The sequence below is a fragment of the Neoarius graeffei genome, chromosome 19 (genome assembly GCF_027579695.1).
Source record: "Neoarius graeffei isolate fNeoGra1 chromosome 19, fNeoGra1.pri, whole genome shotgun sequence".
NCBI classification, from domain to species: Eukaryota; Metazoa; Chordata; class Actinopteri; order Siluriformes; family Ariidae; genus Neoarius; species Neoarius graeffei.
In genome coordinates, this window is record NC_083587.1 from 51,522,274 (window position 1) to 51,539,505 (window position 17,232).

The following is a 17,232-nucleotide window of genomic DNA, read 5'->3' on the forward strand; positions in this document are numbered from 1 at the left end:
TCATTATAGGGATGATTTTACATCAGTAGGAATAAACAAACAAACAAACAAACACGTAAAACAACTATAATTTCATGCTGAATAACAGAAAAGGCACTATGCACTCAGAGAAGCAGCATTATTTTATTATTTTCGAATGATTGTCAGTAGGTTTAGTAGTCCCATCCCCCAAAACATCATTAATATGCTTGACTAGGCAAAGTTAAAGAAACATACAGATGGGTGACGAATTAAAGGAGACTCAGGGCCCGTTTACACGAGGACGCTGTCGGGTAAAAACGACTAAATATTTTATCGGAAGTGCCTTTCGTCTATACGGGGACGGCGTTTCCGAGGCTGAAAAACGGAAAAAATTGAAAACGCCTTCCAGAGTGGATAAATTAAAAACAGCCCCCGTTGCATATCCGTCTAAACTACCCAATACGCCAAACTCTGCTCGGATCTGCTCACGTCGGGTACGCGTTTACGTCATACATGTGTCATATACTGTACATGCCAGCCCGGGAAGTAAGAAAGTAAGTAAAAAAGTAAGAGCATGTCTGATTACATCGATCCAACGGACCTTCAAGCTGCTCTGGCAGCTTTAATAAACGTCCAGGAGTCCTTCGAACATCTATACCGTTAATGAACAGACGCGGGTATAGTATGCTCTTACTTTTTTACTTACTTTCTTACTTACCATAGCCAGAGTAGTCAAAGTTTTTGCGGCGCAGATGTGCAGATCAGACAAGACGGAAGCCGTTGCGCATGCGTGCAGACATAGCGGAGGTCTTTCACAGCACCACCTAGCCGCCTGGCATGCACATCTGTGACAGAGCACAATGCGTCTGTCACTAAACAGCGGTTCCTCCCGCTGGTCATGTTTCAATGGTCAAGTGCAATGGACTAAACCACAGTTGCAAAGACATTCCAAATACAATCTGTGTTGTATGTCTGTTGTGGGTTTGGTAATGGGGGCTTTACAAGTATGTTTTGTTATGGGTACATTTGTTACAACTTTTAGATATGTAAACCTGAAATGTGTTCATAGTAAAAGACGCGACACAGGTTTAAACAGCGCAAGCATTTATTAGTTTTCACTATAAACAATAGCGTGTAAAGATTCATTAAGTGCGCACGTTTAACATCTGAATCCATTTCTGCTAGAGTTTATCTAACATCAGCCAGAAATGTTTGTAGCCATTTACCTGTTGTAGGCTACATCCACACGACAACGGCAACGAGATGTTATTTAAAAATATATCGCGTCCAAATGGGCAATGATCAGTAAAATATCAGGTCCATATGGCAACGCAACGCTTGCTGAAAACAATGCAATACACATGCCACACCTCTAGGGGCGCTGTAAGACGGTCCCTTCGGAGACACCAGAACAATAGAAGTAGTAAGGACGCATGCACATAAACTATTATGCGCGAGACTTCATATTAGCCACAAAGTCAGAAAAATCTGTTCGTAAAATTACATTATAATGACCAAATACAATGAAAAGTATTTTTCCAGTCTCACCTGTGAAAGGTAATCCCATGTGATCTCGTTCGGACGGCAAACCTGTTGGTACAGTTAAACGCAGCTAATCTTTATTCTCCGCTTTGACCTATCCAATATGGCGGTGAGGATGACGTATGATTCTACGCGGAAGGCGGCGTCTTTAATGGTCCGGAATAAATTGAATACTACACGTTGATAGATTAATTTGTTGTTTCTCACCTGTGAAAGGTAATCCCATGTGAGCTCGTTTGGATGGTAAACCTGTTGGTACAGTTAAAGGCAGCGCATGAATCTTTATTCTCCGCTTTGACCTATCCAATATGGCGGCGAGGATGACGTATGATTCTACGCGGAAGGCGGCGTCTTTAATGGTCCGGAATAAATTGAATGCTACACGTTGATGGATTAATTTGCTCCTCTACGCCCTTTTTGAGGAATGTATTGTCGGACTTAAACCAACATCTGAAGAGGTGAGATCGCTCCTTTTTTTCCCTATTTTTGCTGGCGGGATTGACTCTGCCCTAAGGGCAGAGTCTCTCTCTCTCTCTCTCTCTCTCTCTCACTTTGCACCATTACACAATAAATATTCACAGTGAAAATATTTTGTAAGTGCGTTTCATGAACCAAGTTATAGGATTTGTTGACAACTCGCATCGCATCGCAATGAGAAGATCATTGGCACTACTGGTGTTAAGAATCAGACCATTTCATAAATGAATATTTTGCTGTAGAGCTGCAGTGTTTGTACAATTGCATGTTTTTGCTTCACTATTACTGTCACTATTCTGCTTCTTGCATTACTACTGTGAACTAAACACTGAACATAATAATAATAATAATAATAATAATAATATCCAAGCTCGTGTTTCACTCTCACTAGTGCTCTGTAAGGCTTTTTCCTGGTGATATTCGTTACACTTCTACCCAGCGTGAAGCACTCACAGTCATGTGGTTGTGACGTCATCGTAAACAAATCCGTTCTACTCATCCAGACGACTTCACAACGGCAACGTTGCCAGATCTTTCCACTCTGGAACCCGTTCTCAAAAAGATTGCATTTTGGGCACCCAAAACGCCGGTGCCGTGTGGACGCCAGGCCTAAACGATAAGCAATTGTATCGGAGTCACCTGAATCCGTTGCCGTGTGGACAGGGCCGTAGTCTTCCGGGTGCGGGACCAAACCAGAATGCAGGTCTGAAAGCGCTTTTCAAGGTTTCTTCCGCGATGCGCGGGAAAGCAGCTCATTAGAGCGGAGAGAAATGGTCTAAAAATCTGACGTAAGCGTTTGTTGTAATATTTAAGGTCTGCACATTGTTGTAGGAGTGTAATGCATGCAGTGAAAATGTTTAGAACTGTTAAAATCTGTCTAGATGTGTTGATTGATTTTAATTGTGTTAAGACTGTGACGTAGTCTTTTAAATATGCACTGCACTGTTCATTCGGGAGACGGCCTCGGCAGGGAGAGGACGCATGACTTGAGCTCTGTGTGAGTAATGCCAGAGTAGGCTAGCTTGCGTGGGCATTTTGTCCCAGAATTTTTTTTTGTTTGGTTTTGTCATCAGTGGTTTTTTTTGTTTGTTTGTTTGTCCTGTTTGTGTTAACTGCCGGCTTAATAAAAAGAAAACTATTTTTGTACAAGAATTTTCCTTGTTTTGCTCATCATTCTGACTGACTACTCCATCCGCTCGGCACACTCTATTACAACATCCAATTGAATTCCACACATTTATGCGTCACCGTATAGACGCAGATTTCCTCCTTGAAAACGGTCGTGTAGACGCGGAAAAAAGTGAGAACGAAAACGGACTTTTGCGTTTTTGTTTCAGACCGTCCCCGTGTAAAGTGGGCCTCAGTAAGGTGTTGGGTCATGATAAGTCACCAAAACACCCTCGATGCACCATATTATAGATTCTACAAGTCTCTGGAAATGTACCAGAATGATGATGACTGTTCTTCCAAAAGGTTTTCCCTCAGATAGTGTTTTGATGATGGTGTGGTGATGGTGGAATAGAGCGCAGTGTGACAGAGGTATGTGCCAGTCCAAGAGCTCCCTAAGGTGTCTGAGTGGCTTGAAATGGCCATAGCATATGATTTATATCATTTTGCTTTTTATCAACCTTTCAGCGAGTCCTCGTGCTCTGTAGATGGAGATGGGGTCGTCGTGGATAAAGGTTTCATCACAGGATAAAGGTGATGAGTTAGCAGAACTTTGGATTGATTTGAAGAGATGCTTCACTATAAGGGGACAAGTGGATACCAGCAACATGGTGCCACCATTGTTTCTTTTACTTTGTCAGTCTACATACATCTATATGCAGGAGTGCAAACCATGAGAACTTCCCCACACTATCGGCAGATCTGGGGGTTCAAAACAAGCATTATAATTTTCTAAATGTCCTTCTAAGATGACTTGACATCAGACAGTGACCCTTTCAACCTGCCCTCTGCTCTCTTGTGTTTCTGCAGTGTAACCTGCAGCCTCCAGTATTTAAGATACAGCCACATCAGCTGCCCATTTTTCCTCTTGTCCATATTCAACATCTGTGCGCAGTGCCTATCATTTTTAAAAATGTCCTTGATGTCATTCTCCAGGCCCAATTCCACCCCCGCTGGGTCCCTGGCCACTCTGACCAGCAGATTTTTCTCGATCTCCATCCTGTGTTCCTTGGGCAGCAGCGGGCTGCAGAAGGCACTCTGCCTCTCCACCAACTGGTGCTCCAGGTCCTGTAGCAAAACGTGGGCTCCCTGCTGCCATTCCTGCTCCTGTTGCAGAGCTGCATGAAGCGCCAGTCCAGCTGTTCCAGTCTGCAGGGCACGCTTCTTCTCGTCCTCTAGCTCTTCACGTTCCTTCTGCAGCTGCTTACGCTCCTCCATGAGATGTTGGCTGTGAGAGGCCATGGCCTTCTTGTAGCCCTCCACCCGCTGACGCGCTTTCTCTAGCTCTAGCTCCAGGAGGGCAGTTGTGCGTCGGTTCTCCGTCAGCGTATCTTTATACTTGAGCTCCAGGTCTTTGGTGATGGCAGCCACTTGCCCCTCAAACTGGTTTTTAACTTCTTGGATCTGCCTCTGCGACTCACGTGTCCAGATCCAACCTGACAGGATGAAGAAGTTAATATATGCAACTTTTTATAACAAGGATTAAGTTAAAATATTTTATTTTTTTCGCGGTCCACATCCTGAGCTCTGATTGGCTGGCGAGCGGGTCCGTATCCTACGGTACGGACCCCAGTTACGGACCTCTGGCAACTCGCTCGTTCACAACAACAAACTTAGTAGCAATTTTTGTCAACATTTATTTTCGCATTTCTCAGGAGAATAGCATTAATTTTACGTCATGGATAGTGATAACGACAGTGTTCACAGTGAAAGCGAGTTTTACAACCCTGAGGAAGACAAAATTAAAGAAAACATTTCAGGAGAAAGCTAAAAACCTGTAACTTGCTAACGCCGAGCAAAAACATGGCTGAATCCTGAATGACTCCTATTTGTATAAATAGGGGACTACATAGGCGGCAAAATGTAGTTTTTTTCCTGCCATGGAAGTGCACTTGTATACCGAGGAGGAAGCAATTTGCATTACAGCCGTGAATGAGGATTCAAAATGGTGGCTCGGCTCGGTTTTCCCTTTTGGGCGCTCTCGTTTTCTGTGAGAATTTGGTAAAAAAAAAATAATTATTTACCAGCTTAAGGTCGATCCGTATGGTGAAATACCGTGACCTCAGCATTGAATACTGACATCGGCCTAGAGGGCCTCGCTCAGTACTTTCACGACCTCAGTCACGGTATTTCACCATACGGACCTCCCCGCTGGTAAATAACATGTATACAGTTAGGTCCATAAATATTTGGACAGAGACAACATTTTTCTAATTTTGGTTCTGTACATTACCACAATGAATTTTGAACAAAACAATTCAGATGCAGTTGAAGTTCAGACTTTCAGCTTTAATTCAGTGGGTTGAACAAAATGATTGCATAAAAATGTGAGGAACTAAAGCATTTTTTAAACACAATCCCTTCATTTCAGGGGCTCAAAAGTAATTGGACAAATGAAATAATTGAAAATAAAATGTTCATTTCTAATACTTGGTTGAAAACCCTTTGTTGGCAATGACTGCCTGAAGTCTTGAACTCATGGACATCACCAGATGCTGTGTTTCCTCCTTTTTAATGCTCTGCCAGGCCTTTACTGCAGCGGTTTTCAGTTGCTGTTTGTTTGTGGGCCTTTCTGTCTGAAGTTTAGTCTTTAACAAGTGAAACGCATGCTCAATTGGGTTGAGATCAGGTGACTGACTTGGCCATTCAAGAATATTCCACTTCTTTGCTTTAATAAACTCCTGGGTTGCTTTGGCTTTATGTTTTGGGTCATTGTCCATCTGTATTATGAAACGCCGACCAATCAGTTTGGCTGGATTTGAGCACACAGTATGTCTCTGAATACCTCAGAATTCATCCGGCTGCTTCTGTCCTGTGTCACATCATCAATAAACACGAGTGACCCAGTGCCACTGGCAGCCATCACACTGCCTCCGCCATGTTTTACAGATGATGTGGTATGCTTTGGATCATGAGCTGTACCACGCCTTCGCCACACTTTTTTCTTGCCATCATTCTGGTAGAGGTTGATCTTAGTTTCATCTGTCCAAAGAATGTTCTTCCAGAACTGTGCTGACTTTTTTAGATGTTTTTTAGCAAAGTCCAATCTAGCCTTTTTATTCTTGAGGCTTATGAGTGGCTTGCACCGTGCAGTGAACCCTCTGTATTTACTTTCATGCAGTCTTCTCTTTATGGTAGATTTGGATATTGATACACCTACCTCCTGGAGAGTGTTGTTCACTTGGTTGGCTGTTGTGAAGGGGTTTCTCTTCACCATGGAAATTATTCTGCGATCATCCACCACTGTTGTCTTCTGTGGGCATCCAGGTCTTTTTGCATTGATGAGTTCACCAGTGCTTTCTTTCTTTCTTTCTCAGGATGTACCAAACTGTAGATTTTGCCACTCCTAATATTGTAGCAATTTCTCAGATGTTTTTTTTCTGTTTTCGCAGCTTAAGGATGGCTTGTTTCACCTGCATGGAGAGCTCCTTTGACCGCATGTTTTCTTCACAGCAAAATCTTCCAAATGCAAGCACCACACCTCAAATCAACTCCAGGCCTTTTATCTGCTTAATTGAGAATGACATAACAAAGGAATTGCCCACACCTGCCCATGAAATAGCCTTTGAGTCAATTGTCCAATTACTTTTGGTCCCTTTAAAAACGGGGTGGCACATGTTAAGGAGCTGAAACTCCTAAACCCTTCATCCAATTTTAATGTGGATACCCTCAAATGAGAGCTGAAAGTCTGGACTTTATGTCCATGTCCATTATATAAATATAACTTGAATATGTTTGAGTAAACAGGTAAAAAAACAAAATTTGTGTCAGTGTCCAAATATATATGGACCTAACTGTATATGACAAGAGCAAAGAGAAATAAGGACATAACGTATATTTAAAACAAGTGGATTACTTCTTTTGCTTCACAAGTGGTTGATATGTTTCTCCCCATCAAAAATACTGAATAAAACAATAGTTTTAGAGATATAAAGATGAAAAGCCCTTCTCCCCTTCTTTGATAACAAACATGCTGCTGACTAAAGCTTATGGCTATGATTGGATAAATGGTTGCATTTCAGTGTGGCACTACTACAACACTGTGATGAAAGTTAATTAAATGCTGACTTGCATTCGAAGTAAATGTATTATAATAATGTAATAAAGTCAGTATTTAATTCTTAAAAAAAACATTCCCTGCTAACTGTCTTTCACCAAAGACAAAGTGATGTCACACAAAGAAGACTGTGCTTTTCAGTTTGACAAGTTCTCATGTCAAACGTGAAAAGCAATACCGTCTGTGTATTGTGTGTCACTCTTTTCTCTCCGGCACAAAATCCTCTCCATATGATGGCTGACTCATCCGAGTTATGAAAGGGTGTGGTTTGGGGTTGGTCTGCCCAAATTAGTCTTCGGGAACGTGAAAGAAGAAGGTGAAAATGCATTTCCAGTTTGGCTGATTATAAAATGGCATGACCTGTTCAAGTACAGAAACTTATCGAATGACAAAAGAAACTTTTTTGAAATCTTATATGTCTTCAGTAGATTTTATACAAACCCCATTTCCAGAAAAGATGAGATATATTCCAAAATGCAATAAAAACAAAAATCTGCGATTTGTTAATTCACGTGGACCTTTATTTAACTGACAAAAGTACAAAGAAAAGATTTTCAATAGTTTTACTGATGAACATAATTGTATTTTGTAAATATGAACAAAGTTAGAATTTGATGCCTGTAGCACACTCAAAAAAAAAAAAAGTTGGGACAGAGGCAAAATAAGACTGAAAAGTTTATAGAATATTCAAGTAACGCTATTCTGGAAGATTCCACAATAAGCAGGTTAACTGGTAACAGCTGAGGGTATCATGACTGGGTGTAAAAGGAGCATGCACTAAAGGCTCAGTATTTGCAAGCAAGGATGGGTCATGGCTCACTCCTTAGTGCCAAAATTCATGAGAAAATTGTTCGTCAAATCCAAAAAGAACATTTCTCAACATAAGATTGCAGAGAATTTAGGTCTTTCAAAATCTACAAAGAATCAGGGAATTCGGAGACAGCTCAGTGCATAAAGGGCAAGGTCAGAAACTACTGTTGAATGTGCGTGACCTTCGAGCCCTCACATGGTACTGCCTGAGAAACCATCATGCTAATAGGGGTCGACCGATAATCGGCCTGGCCGATATATCGGGCCAATATTCTGCATTTTTAGGGTTATCGGTATCGGCCATAATTTCCACTGATATGCCGATAACATGCCTTTTTGCAGCCATTTTGTTCCTAACGTGACTGTCACTGCACGTCCTTTCCTGCACTCGCCTCTCTGAGTTCAAGAACACGGTCCCGCCCACCGCAACATCTGATTTGTTTGGCACAAGAGATATAGCCAATCAACACACGCAGCTAACCGCTGTGAACTGTTTCAAGGCGGCCGTATGGGCACTCGGGCAGAAGCAGATCCCACTTCAAGGTAAGGACACGCTGCTTTTGCCGCAGTAAGTCACAAACACACAAGTTGCAAAAGCACAACATCATTATATGTTTACATTCTTCATCTACTACTCGTTAAAATTGTCCATTTGCATCTGTGTAGCCAGGCAAACTTAGCTTACGGAAGGAAGCACTTGAATTAGCCTACAACCAACTAGTCTCGCTGAAACTACATGTAATGTTGTCCATAGTAAGCAGTCCCCAGCATAACGTAGGCTGCAGTCATTTTTAAATCCCCGTCTGGAAACGTTGTGAATGTGTCAGCAGTTCTACTCGAACAGCAGAATGACAGCCATACAGAGAGGTGGTCAAGGGAAGATGAAATAAAACGTAGTGTTTGTGTTCTGTAGGCTAGCGCAAGCCTACTGGCTATTTGTTATGGTGATGAGTAAACTTCATGACGTGACTCGTGCTCAAAAAGCGCATTGCACTTGTATATGTTAGGTAACTTTATAAAGCGCTATTTGAACATTTAAACAAGCCAGGTGTGATATGGTGCTAGCAGGCTGTGTAATACTGTAGGGAGTTTGTCAGGACGCTTGTTGTGGGCTCAGTAATTAATTGTGTCGTGGATGCACACTTGCTTGGATAAACGCTAATGAACGAAACACATCAATTAAACTCTTGACTTAAATGTTCGTATGCTACTTCACATTGCGCTGTAATGTACTCCTTATAATTCTTGCGCAAGTGATTCTCCTCGCTAGCGCTTCTGATCCGGAAAGCGATATACTCTTAAAGGAGCAGCCGCTCCTTTTAACCAGAGCTTTTAACATGCAGAGCAACTGTGCTTCCTTCACTACAATATAATCCTCCTAAATCGGGAATATTAGGCTTGGGCATTAAAAGCATTAGAATGTAGACGGTTACTTGTTAAGTTGTTACATAATAGGGAGGGATAGCCTACTTTATGTTTGATTTTACTTTTTAAAAAATGGTGCAGGCAGCTCCCTACACTTGATTTGTTATTTAAAAACTACTTGAAGTTGGTAAGTCTTACTTAGTTCTTAGTGTAAAAGAATCCAGAGTGTATTTTCATTTATTTTCCACTGAAAATGGTGACCTGTAATATAGTAGGGAGTGATTTATTTTTTTATTGGTGAATATTTTATTATTATTTTATTTCTCATTTTATTCTAACTAATGTTTGACTTTATTGTACAAATGCTGCTGGCATCTCCCTGCACAAAATTTCATGTTCAATTTTACAATTAAACATACATTTCATGGATATGAAGGTCTGTGTCAGTGTGTGCTATGTTTAATTTCATGTGAATTATAATGTTTACATTTATCGGTTATCGGCATCCCAATTCCATAATAATCGGTATCGGTATCGGCCCTGAAAAAAACATATCGGTCGATCCCTACATGCTAACATGACAAATATAGCCACATGGGCTTGGGAGTACTTCAGAAAACTGTTGTCAGTGAACAGAGTCTGCCGCTACATCCAGAAATTTAACCTGAAACTGTATTACGCAAAGAGGAAGCCAGTCATCAATTCTATGCAGAAATGACCCAGATTTCTCTGGGTCTGAACTCATATCAGATGGACCGAAAGACAGTGAAAGCATGTGCTGTGGTCAGATGAGCCCACATTTCAGTTTGTTTTTGGGAAAACCAGACGTCGAGTTCTCAGCCGCCAAAGGTGAACAAGACCATCCAGTTTGTTATCAGAGAAAGGTGCAAAAGCCAGCATCTGTGATGATTTTTTTTGGAGGGGGGATCAATGCCTGTGGCATGAGTAAGTTGCATGTGTGCGAAGGTACCATTTATGCCGAGGCGTATATTGGGATTTTAGAGAGACATATGTTGCCATCAAGGCAACCTCTCTTCCTGGGAAGTCCATGCTTATTTGAGCAGGACAATCCTAGACCTCATTCTGCATAGGCTACAATAGCGTGGCTTCGTAGACACAGAGTGCGTGCGCTTGACTGGCCTGCTGCCAGTCCAGATCTGTCTCCTAATGTATGGCGCATCATGATGAGGAGAATCAGACAACGGCAGCCATGGACTGTTGAGCAGCTGAAGTCTTGTATCAAGCAAGAATGGACAAAAATTCCAATTGCAAAACTACAACAATTAGATCCCATACGATTAAAAAGTGATGTAACACAATAGTAATAATGCCTGTGTTCCAAGTTTTTTTTTTTTTAAAGTGTGTTGCAGGCATCAAATTCTAACTTTGTTTATATTTACAAAATACAATTAAGTCAGTCAGTAAAACTATTGCAAATCTTTTGTCAGTTAAATAAAGGTTCACGTGAATTAATAAATCACAAATTTTTGTTTTTATTGCATTTTAGAAACTTTTCTGGAAATGAGGTTTGTACAAGCATGGGCCATGCCACTGCAATGCCAGTAACAAACTTTTGCATGATCATAGAAGGATTCTTTTACTAAGATACTCACGAAAAGCCGCAAGGCCAAGCATGGGGACTAACAGAGCGTAGTTCCATTTCCCTCCATCAGAACCCTCACGTGGCACTGGCCTTATATTCCATCCAGGAGGATCATTCAGGTTGTTCATGGAGATAATCTGCAATTAAAAGTCAGTCAAACTGTGACACTGGTACTCTGAAGATTCTTAATACATTTTTAAAAAAATGCATTTCAGATCATGCACACAGTTTGCTCAGTTGTCCCCATCAGGGTTCATAATGTTTCACTTTGATTCACTGGTTGATAAATTACACCTGCTGGGGCAAAACAGCATATCAGGTCTGAATGTTTTAGCATTATGCACTGAAGCACAACACCATACATGTCAAGTTATACGGTTTCCCCGTATTTTGTATGGGAAAATGAAGTTTTTTGGCTAATATGCATACACTGATTTTCATACGGGAAAATTACGTTTTGTATCGGAGATTTTTTCCGTTACTCAGAGAAAATTTTCTTAGCATCCACCATTTATTTTTTAAACACATATGCCCATATGCCCAATGAAACAGAACTATTTTCGATTTATGTGGTTTTATAGTTGCAACTGTAAAACCACAACGGCAACCGTAGTTAACCGGCGATTTCTGGTTTCGCTTCCCTAAACATTTTAATTGCTGATAGACATTATATGTAGACACAGATGACCAACACTCGTTACTACCATCAGTCGTCAGTAAACTGGAAAAGTATTGAATGAAGAGTAATGGTGGTAACGACCGTTGGTAACCTGTCTCTAAAATGTGTAGTAGGGGATGGAAGCAATTTAACACCATTTACATGTTTGCCGTGCTCTGATTTTCTTTTATTGACCAGGAAAATAATAGATGTATATTGGGGAAAGGTGTTCGATGTAAAACCTGCTCTGGGTGTTGCCAGGTTTCCAATGCTGAAACAACTTTTTACTGCATTGCTGTGCCTCCCACATAGCAATGCAGATAGTGAGAGGGCTTTTTCATTGGTTAGGAAAATTCATACTGAGTACAGAAAAAATATGGCTGCAGACACATTAACTGCATATCTGCGAATTAAAATGAACTGTGATGAGGAGCTGGGTCCGTCTCAGAAACCGGTCTCTCATTTGGGACATTATGGTCAAAAAATAAATTTTCTAATTTTACTATTTTTTTTGCATTTGCCTAACACTCAATGTTTCTTTTGTCATGTTTAATAAGAATAAAGATAGTATCTTGCTTTATCTGGCCTCCACTGTGGAACATTTTTTTTAATTACAATTCAAATGCTTTTGTAAAATTGATTTCCATATAAAATAACTCCATCATGAAGAATTAAAGCCCCTCCTTCACAGATGAGTGAAAATATTGAATAAATTTCCTCTTTTTGATTGCTTGGGTTAAAAATGCCAAGTTATGATGACTGAATTGATTATTCACTTAAATATGAATAATATGATATGTTTTGGGTATTTGATATGGCGAAATAGGACAATAGGACACAATGGAAAAATCAAGAACACACCGGAAAGATGAGAATAACGGTGGTGGTAAAAGAACAGCGACCGTACCGGCTGAAGGTCGCGCGGGTCTCTGCTGCGGCGCGCGAGCAACGGGACATCACTACCGCACCGGACGGAGCGCAAGACGGGGGCGGGGCAAAATGACTGGCCATAGATTCTATCAAAAGTTCGATCTAAATTGACCATGGTTGCAAAATATTGGCCAAAATACGCAAACTCTACGAAATATGAAAGTAAGATGAAAAAGAAACATTCTATTGCCTTATACTGCAAGACTAAAACAAAATAAAACTGTCAAAACTCACCTTTTCAGTGATAACGTCCGAACAGATCACTCGCGTAACAGAAAGACCGCAAATGGAAGCGCGATCAATTTCTAACTGTTGGAGTGGAAAATTCCATTCTACACATGCAAATTGTTAATGTGTGTCCTTCCCCGCACACAAATAACACGCTACGGTAAAAAATAGACCACAACTCATTTTATAGCTCAGAAATTCATACAAGACCAGCTACCATCGTAACATATTCTGTAAGAAACATATTCTATACCTAACTTTCAGCTTTCATTTTAAAAAACAAAATCGCAGATTTATAACTAAATGTTTATATGGCGTAGTGATTTTAAGTTACTACTTTCGGTGAGGTAGTGACCTCGACCCTGAGGCTTTCCGTTTAGATCAAAACACACGATCGTATTGGTTTTGGGTACGCGGAAAATGGAGTTATGACGGTGATCAAATATTTTGCATGATGTTTTATTACGGTTATGATTATTCTGTGAGCGCACCAATCCTTAGGTGTATAAAGTTACAACTTAAAATACAATTAGTGATAACTGTAGACTTTTCAGTGGACTACAACCTTTTTAAGGGAATGCGATGTAGTCGACCATTTATCATGTCCCAGATCAAGCCGCCATTTTTCCACAAATTTGCAGAATTTTTGCCAAATTCTGAACAGAGTATTCACATCAAAGATTTAGTTTTATCTGTATTATTTCTTTTATAATTTTATTTCAAATTAAAACCAACATCACCATTCAAAACTGTATAGTTTATTGACTGAGTATATTTAGTAGGGTATCCCCACAGTACCCAGTTTCTGAGACAGACCCAGCTACAACTGCTACCCAAGCAGTGATGTTATAGCTAGTGCCAAATCTGCAACATCTTTGTACAACAAAGAGTACAACACTCCGAAAAGGAATAAGATTTAAATTCTTGTTATAAATTACTGGGAAGATTTTCAGTTTAACTTCATTTATTAATATTTTCACTTATCCTTGTTTACATAATATACTTGATGTGGTTCAGTCATCTTTAGTTGGATCGAACACTGCTTGCGGTGTCAAGACTTTTTTCTCAAATGGAACTTTGACTAACTTTCATTTACTGTTTGACATGATTATATATAATTTATTACATGTAACCTACTATTTTAATTAACATACCTACTTAGCACTGCTGTTATATTTCAAGTAATTTTCTCTGGTGGAATGTAATATTCTAGGTGATGTCAACACTTGTCAAATAGAACTTTGTGGAATTTTTATGAACTATTGAAGATTAATACATTTTATTTGCAAAATTTACATCAATAGGGGCATCATGGCTCAGGTGGCTGAGGCGCCATACCATAAATCCGGGGACCCGGGTTCGATTCCGACCCGAGGTCATTTCCCGATCCCTCCCCGTCTCTCTTTCCCACTCATTTCCTGTCCTGTCTCTACACTGTCCTATCCAATAAAGGTGAAAAAAGCCCCCCCCCAAAAAATTTACATCAATAATTCTGGTATTACTGATGCAATGTATCTTAAATAATTAAGTTTATAGTTCAGTCATTCTCTTTAGTAGATAATTGTTTACTTGACTGTACATACACATAGTCCTTTTTAATTCAGTTGTTTTCTCTGGGATCTAAAATTTCTTTTTATTCAGCACATGCTCATTTGATCCCTTTAACTTGATGCAGTGTGATAAATATGTCGATTACAATAGGAGTGTATAGTATGGAATAAAACAATCAGTGCTTTGGATTATATATTGGAATTTTTTCTCGTGTATAAGGGCTCATGGGTGCATGTAAGGGAAAAGTACAGGTTAAAGGGCATGGGGAACCAAAGGTTGACATGTATGCAACACTGTGGTTCCTACACTACCGTTCAAAAGTTTGGGGTCACTTTGAAATGTCCTTATTTTTGAAAGAAAAGCACTGTTCTTTTCAATGAAGATCACTTTAAACTAATCAGAAATGCACTCTATACATTGCTAATGTGGTAAATGACTATTCTAGCTGCAAATGTCTGGTTTTTGGTGCAATATCTCCATAGGTGTATAGAGGCCCATTTCCAGCAACTCTCACTCCAGTGTTCTAATGGTACAATGTGTTTGCTCATTGCCTCAGAAGGCTAATGGATGATTAGAAAACCCTTGTACGTGAGCAATTCCAGCGTTATGGACGTGACACTTGAACTCAAAATGGCAACAAATGACCCAGTGCATGTTTTATTGTCTCCCAGTATTTAAACAGGTGTTGCATATTTTAAGGCTGTACCATACTGGAGAAGTGATAGAACAAGAACAATTCCCATAGTACATCTAGGGCATGCCAGAAAATGCCAATAAAAGATGCGTTATGGATGTGACAGAAAAAGTATCACTTTTCTTGGGTGACTGTACATTTTTATCAAACTCTGTGAAATTGTAAACCTAATGTCGAAATGGAGATATCCATTTGATAAAGGGGTCCAAGGTGAATATAAAAAAATCTTTGTTTAAAATATTTTGTATTTTATGCAGAGTTTCGAAAGGAAAAGCCAGCGTTATGGATGTGACGAAATTCTGTTATGGATGTGACGCGTCTGAAATAGACATGGCATATGTTTAGAAAATCAGCAATTTAACCACGATAACCCTTTGAAAAACTCTCTAAATATCAGCTAAAACTATCAAAGTTCTTAAATAATATTTAGGATGGCTATTGTTTTGCTGTTTTGTGGATTTTAGCATACATTTCTGTGGCTTGTGGCAATAATATAGAATTGTACATGATCAAAGTTATTCGTGTCATTAGCTAAAGTAGTGAAGGCGAAGGGAACAATTCTTGTGACAAATTGGTTCAACTTATTCACATCTGTAAAATACAGGCCTAGGTGAGATCTCTGGGAGTGGTTTTGATGTATTACATGTTGCTTTATTTTTGCATGGTGAGGTTGACATTTACATGGAATTGCCCACAATCATGTTAGCACAGCTGAAAACAGTTGAGCTCTTTAGAGAAGCTATAAAACTGACCTTCCTTTGAGCAGATTGAGTTTCTGGAGCATCACATTTGTGGGGTCGATTAAATGCTCAAAATGGCCAGAAAAATGTCTTGACTAGATTTTCTGTTCATTTTACAACTTATGGTGGTAAACAAAAGTGTGACTTTTCATGGAAAGCACAAAATTGTCTGGGTGACCCCAAACTTTTGAACGGTAGTGTAAATATTATACTTTGGGTGCATTTTTGCTCAAACCGACCGCATATGGCATTGGAAATACAGGATTTACTCAGACAGTTTACAAAACTAGACTCCAGGTTACACCAAGTCATTTCTATACAATGCTAAGCTAATGCTAATTTTCTCTTCAGGTCAACAGTGACTGTCTGCACATTTGATTTAAATACAAAACATTTTACTTCAATAATTTATAACTTGGTAATAAATTAAGCTTTTTTTTTTTTCAACCAACACCTATTTTACTTACCTTGAGAAAAAGCACTAAACACTCACAAACTGTTTCTTCTCTAAGGTGCTCTCGGCGCCGGGCAAAGATACGCTGTGAACGTTAGTTACGCAACCAACGTCAAACAAACTTGTTTATCTTGTCATGGGGGGGGAATGTGATATTTCAAATATTGTATTTTTGATTAATATTAAACAACTTTTTTATTAACATTCTACATGTGTAATTCAATTTATTTTACTCTATTATTCGTTTAAACTTGCTCAAATTAATTTCTCTTGATAATGCAGTGGTAATACTTTGTCCTTGGACTCCCCCGTGTTACGGAGCGCATTGGTACAGTCCGATGATGAGCCTCAGTTGTGTTTATAAATATAGAAGTTCACCTGCAGAATTTCCTTCTTATTATTTTTGCTGGTCAGAGAAGTGCATAGTTCATGATGTAGAGTTTAAGGGGATAACTTTTTTTGACAGAGACAACTGGCAGATGACATTTTATTCCTGCAAGACAAAAATCAACTATCTCATGCCTTAACTCTGGTTGAGCATCTCTCTAATGCCTCAGGCCTTAAACTGAACATTTCCAAGTGTGAGATATTATCCTTACACAAGTGTGATGATACTAGTAGAAGCAATATTCCTATAAAACACACAGTTAAATATTTAGGAATTCAGATAACCAAGGATCCTAAAGATAGCACTTACAGTGGTGCTTGAAAGTTTGTGAACCCTTTAGAATTTTCTATATTTCTGCATAAATATGACCTAAAACATTATCAGATTTTCACACAAGTCCTAAAAGTAGATCAAGAGAACCCGGTTAAACAAATGAGACAAAAAATATTATACTTGGTCATTTATTTATTGAGGAAAATGACCCAATATTACATATCTGTGAGTGGCAAAAGTATGTGAACCTCTAGGATTAGCAGTTAATTTGAAGGTGAAATTAGAGTCAGGTGTTTTCAATCAGTGGGATGACAATCAGGTGTGAGTGGGCACC

The 17,232-nt window shown here is 39.5% G+C and overlaps 1 protein-coding gene across 1 annotated transcript; it reads right to left on the bottom strand.

The window, feature by feature from the left end:
• Nucleotides 1–1,048: 1,048 nt before the first annotated feature.
• LOC132867363 (coiled-coil domain-containing protein 127-like) lies at nt 1,049–16,343 on the bottom strand. The gene is made up of 3 exons (XM_060900234.1): nt 16,251–16,343; nt 10,993–11,119; nt 1,049–4,583 (listed from the first exon to the last, which is right to left on the bottom strand). The coding sequence occupies exons 2-3, from the start codon at nt 11,108–11,110 to the stop codon at nt 3,892–3,894; spliced, it is 810 nt and encodes a 269-aa protein (XP_060756217.1). The 5' UTR covers nt 11,111–11,119; nt 16,251–16,343; the 3' UTR covers nt 1,049–3,891.
• Nucleotides 16,344–17,232: the final 889 nt, after the last annotated feature.

Bases quoted from the DNA above. Each gene is read 5' to 3' on its own strand.
- LOC132867363 (XM_060900234.1), bottom strand. From the start codon at position 11,110: ATGAACAACCTGAATGATCCTCCTGGATGGAATATAAGGCCAGTGCCA. The intron at 4,584-10,992 runs GTGAGTATCTTA...TCATCCTGTCAG, and splicing joins GCTTGGCCTTGCGGCTTTTC to GTTGGATCTGGACACGTGAG.